General features: G+C 42.4%; 1 protein-coding gene across 1 annotated transcript; it reads left to right on the top strand.

The window, feature by feature from the left end:
• Positions 1 to 2,854: 2,854 nt before the first annotated feature.
• On the top strand, positions 2,855 to 4,569 carry LOC100195676 (fibroblast growth factor 3). Its single transcript, NM_001140705.1, is given in 3 exon segments — positions 2,855 to 3,407; positions 3,749 to 3,852; positions 4,018 to 4,569. Coding segments are annotated over 3 exon segments (747 nt in total). The 5' UTR covers positions 2,855 to 3,139; the 3' UTR covers positions 4,393 to 4,569.
• The last annotated feature ends 400 nt before the right edge of the window (positions 4,570 to 4,969 follow it).

Here is a 4,969-nt window from a genome sequence, read left to right as displayed (position 1 = left end):
CCAACCCTAAAGCCCAACAACCCTGATCCTCTACAACCCTAACCGGGCCCTCAGATCAAAAATACTTCAAAGTGCCTCATCTAACTATACTCTCAGTCCCACCACATCAGACAGACACAGTCACCAGCAAAAACATGAGACGATAGTCAGTTTTTAAGGCCTATGAGCTAAACAGTGGAACAAACTACACAACAGATTTCCCTGGTAAACTGTGTGGCCAACAGGCATTTTATAAAGGGCCGGGCAAATTATCGACACCATCCAGTGAGTACACTCTGTGCAATATGCCATGGATCTATGGCTTTATGAGCAAGCGCCCCACTCTCACATAATGCCTAGGGCATGATATATATGTAGCTAAACGATGGGGTGCTAATTATCAAGATTGTAACCACAACGCTGTCGAGATGGAAGCAATTTTAGCAGGAGTAATTTGCGGGTTCAAATCTTGGCTTCAGCAAACTTCAATATTTTACGGTGAACTAGGATAGTGTGAGAAAGAATGGAGAGAACATGGAGTCCCAATCTTCTGTGTAACGTCCAAGTGAGGTGAATGGACAGTAACAATGAGCCTTGAGGTTAGAGAAACGGGCCAGTAAGCAGAGGGTTGACGGTTCAAGTCCCACTGCTGACTGGACATATTTGGTGGGAGTGAGCTGCTAACTGAATCTGCCATCAGTATAAATCTGACTGCATCAGCATATCAGGTGCCACCAACTACCATTGTGCCCTTATGCAAAGCACTGAACTTGCTTCAGGGACGTTGCTCTGTGGCTGATCATGTGTTGCCTTAGTAATCTTAGTGTGTAGCAGATGGGGATGTGTGAAACTCAACCCTGAACTGTCTACACTTGCATGCTTTTTTGCGGAGCGACTGGGTAAGACTCTTCAGGAGGGTGGTCAGATGTGTTTGAGAGGCAGAGATCCTGTGTTCAAGCCTCAGTATGAGCCGAATCAGGAGGAAGCGGTACTCGCCAAGAAAGCAACGTGACGTCCTTTACACTTGCAGTCTATATCGCATCAGTAGCGTATATTCATGCAAGCCAAGGGAAGCCAGGCTTCCCAACAAAGAATACAAGAAAACAAACAATAATAACATAAAATCATTTATCTTTCAGCTCTCTGTGTTTCATAATTGTCCTTCAATTCGCAAGAGGGTGAATGTATCTCACAGGAGAAAGCATCCGAGCGAGAGAAACAGCGCCCCTCTGTCTCTCTACATGTAGGCCATCTATCTGATACTGTCTGGTCCAAAAAAGTATGACATTGTTGCCGCCTGTAGCGTTGAATGCAAGGGAAGCCAGCGAGCATTTTGCCACCCTTGACAAAAAAAGTATAAATAATTTGCCAATCATCGTTGAGTTAAACTGAGCGAGCTCAACTGTGAATGTTCCTGGAGGGGGAAATAAAAGTGTCATGGGAAGCCAGAGTTTGGCGTTACTCCTATCAAATCGCTTTGAGAGCATACATCATTAACAGAAACAACTTGAATTGTTGCATCGGGTTGTTGTTGTTGTCCTCCGGTGGCTAGCTAGTTAAAATTGTCCCTTTCCGAAATTAGCCCATGGACAGAAATAGGGATTTGGACTTGTGGTTTTACTTAATTCTCCATACTGGCCAATGATTATAATTGCAATTCTGATCCAACCATTAATTCATACACTGTCGTGCCCCTGGCCTGAGAGGATGGAAGTTCAATATGTACAGTAGCAGACTAATGTTAACTAGGGTTTCTAGTGAGAAAGCATTTTAGAAAGGTAGCCTAGGACACATAAAAATATAGGTGTGTACTGTATGTACTGTATGGCATAGTGATAGATGTTTCCTCAACATGAAAGCAAGGAGGATGGCGGTTCTCCACAAGTAGGGTGAGTCAACATGTTTTTCTACTTGCAGGAACGCGCGCGCACGCATGCACACACACGCAAGGAGAAATCAGAACCATGGACAGCCACATCATATTTAGCTTATGTTGATTGGACTAAATTGTTTTTGGTATCTTTTAGTTTCACTGTATTAAACTAAGCAGAGGTGATTTGGTGATGCCGAAATGTTGGAGTTGCTGGAATAGTTGAGGCAGCTGCTGTTTTCTTTGCAACTTGCGGTAACTCTCTATGGTTCTAAATCAATGGTTGTTTGGTGGCCCGAAAATGTCGGAAACAACTGTCTGGTACATGCAATTTGCATCGTGGACTTCACAGGAGAGAGGTTGCTATTCGGTTTTTGTGATAAAACAAAGGTCTTATTATTGTCTCTGCCTTTAGGCCTATATATCATGGTCGCAAGGTATATGATTTAACAGTAAACACCGCTGGCTTCCCCAGTTTTACCCACGCACCCTTACTGTATGGCATAACCCATAACTCTACTCCATACATCCAACTCTTCAAAATATATATTTGTTATTCAGTCAGATGTATTTTGACACTGAAAAACAAGCAGACAGACATCAGTCATAACATTTACCAATATCTTGTTAGGGGTCTAGCCTATGCATTCTTTGTATGAATACTTGATGTAACAATATGTATATATTTTTTATTATTATGTCTGCCCTCTAAATAACGTTTTAATGTCTAGCTGTTTAGAAATTGAAACAATTTCTGCCATCTTCGCAGCCGATGTCTTCGTTTTAGCTTATTCTCACCAAGTGGCCAGGAATGGAATTGACCAGGGGGAATATTTATGTCGAAACCCAGTGTCTAATTTGGGAATGTCTAATTGGCGTTTTGGATCCATCAAAAGTAAAGCTGAGAGGAGAGCCCTGCCCTTAGATGGCTGGCTCGCCCTTTGTGATGCGGCTTTCAGCAATGAGCCTCTGTGTGTAATGTCATGTAATTTTATCCATCCATAGCCTAACATACTGCACACATAGCTCACACAAAACGGTGCCTTGCCTTGAATGATGACTATTTTATTTTTGCGCGCAACTTGGACGTTCTCTCGTGAGCGCTATATTTGTCATGAGAGGCTGTTTCAATCAATTCTAACTACCGTTTGTAAAAAGTAGATGTTTGAAGAGTATCCATTTTTCGGTGTGGATTAATCAATGGACCTAATAAGACTTCGATGGAAACTATTGATTCCGATTTTGGCACTCATGGAAAAGGACTAAAATCCTATTTTCGGCCATGCCATAATGGTTATAATACTGGTTTTGTTAGTGTTGAATTTGATGCATCCCAGTCACCAAAAGCCCCGTTCTTCTATGGCGATTAGGACATCGACTCCACAGCATCAGAGCTTTAACTCGAGGCAGCGCAGGGATGCTGCGGGGCGTGGAGGAGTGTACGAGCACCTTGGGGGAGCACCGAGACACAGAAAGTTGTACTGTGCCACAAAGTATCACTTACAAATACATCCCAATGGGAGAATAGACGGGACCCTGGAGGAGAATAACCCTTTCAGTGAGTACAATATAACTTACGCTCGTATATTTATGCCTTGTTATATGCTATGCATATGAAGTTTATGTTCAGCCACTATATAGGCTGTAGCCGAACAAGAATAGCCTATACATAAACACTTTTAAAGTAGTCCTAGATAGATCATGAAAACGAGAACACTTCTTACCAATTACGCACGTTAATATGCAGTTCATTTTTCTGCCCGTCACGAATGCATTGGTAAATTGGAGTGATCAGAAGGCAACTTCAAAAGTGTCTCTACATTAGAATAGCATTGTTATTACATTGCCATGACGTTTTGGTGTCGCGGGAAATGAGAATGAATACATTTTTCTATCCAGGCATATTGGAGATCGCAGCAGTGGATGTGGGAGTGGTGGTGATTAAAGGACTGTTCTCTGACAGATATCTGGCCATGAACGAAAAAGGAGGACTATATGCATCGGTAAATGTGGCATGATCGCTGAGATCTTTCTCTGTCCGTCTGCCTCTCTCTCTCTCTCTTCAATAATTGGATAATTGACTACCATTCAGTCTCATTTTAAAATAACATAGTCATAAAGCTTTCGTTGTAATGCATTTGGTTTCATCTAAATGTCTCTTTTCTCAGGCTGCCTTCAACCAGGAGTGTGAGTTCATGGAGCGGATCCATGAGTTAGGCTACAACACTTACGCCTCCCGCAACTACCAGACAACCACTCCCTCCACCTCAACAGGAAGCAGCAACAGGCGAAGGGCGAGCGCTGAGAGGCTGTGGTACGTGTCAATCAATGGAAAGGGCCGGCCAAAGCGTGGCCTGAAGACTCGCAGGACAGAGAAGGCCTCCCTCTTCCTTCCCAGGGTCCTTGGCCACAAGGACCATGACATGGTTCACCTGTTGTTCAACAGTAGTCTAGGGTACAGACAGACTGCCCTCAGACTTATAGGAAAGACAGGGCCAAGGAGACAGAGACATGTTTCCATATCCAGGCAGTTTGATGACTAGTCTGAGTCATGTCATTCCACACTGCCCACAGCCTGACTACCTACCTGGTGACTGAGAGATACCAGCACACCTTTCCCTCCTTTAAACTGGCATAATGATACTGTTGGAATAATGTACAACCTTATATAGAGAATGCATGCATTATACTGTCTTATGAATAAAGTGGTCAATGTATTGAATGTATCTTTGTACTGTTATTGTTAACTCACATTATCGGAAATACATGCAATTAATGTCCTGTGTAATTATTCTTGAGGAGCATTCCATACAAAGATGTCTGGAAAGATGCATGTGGATTACCCAATAATATTTTGTACAAAAAGCACTTTGTTTTAATAATTGTCATCTGTAGCTCATTTAGTAGCGTTTGATGCATTCAATGCCAGGATTGTGGGTTTCGATCCCAGCTGGGACCACCTATATGAATGCAAGCATGACTGTAAGTCACTTTGGATTAAATCATCTGCTAAATGATGTATGTGTATATATACAGTGCATTTGGAACGTTTTGTTAAGTTACAGCCTTATTCTAAAATGTATGAAATATTTTTTTTCTATCATCAATCTACACACAACA

The sequence above is a fragment of the Salmo salar genome, chromosome 16 (genome assembly GCF_965601325.2).
Source record: "Salmo salar chromosome 16, fSalSal1, whole genome shotgun sequence".
NCBI lineage: Eukaryota > Metazoa > Chordata > Actinopteri > Salmoniformes > Salmonidae > Salmo > Salmo salar.
The sequence above is the reverse complement of the archived record's forward strand: the minus strand, read 5'-3'. Positions and strand labels throughout refer to the sequence as shown.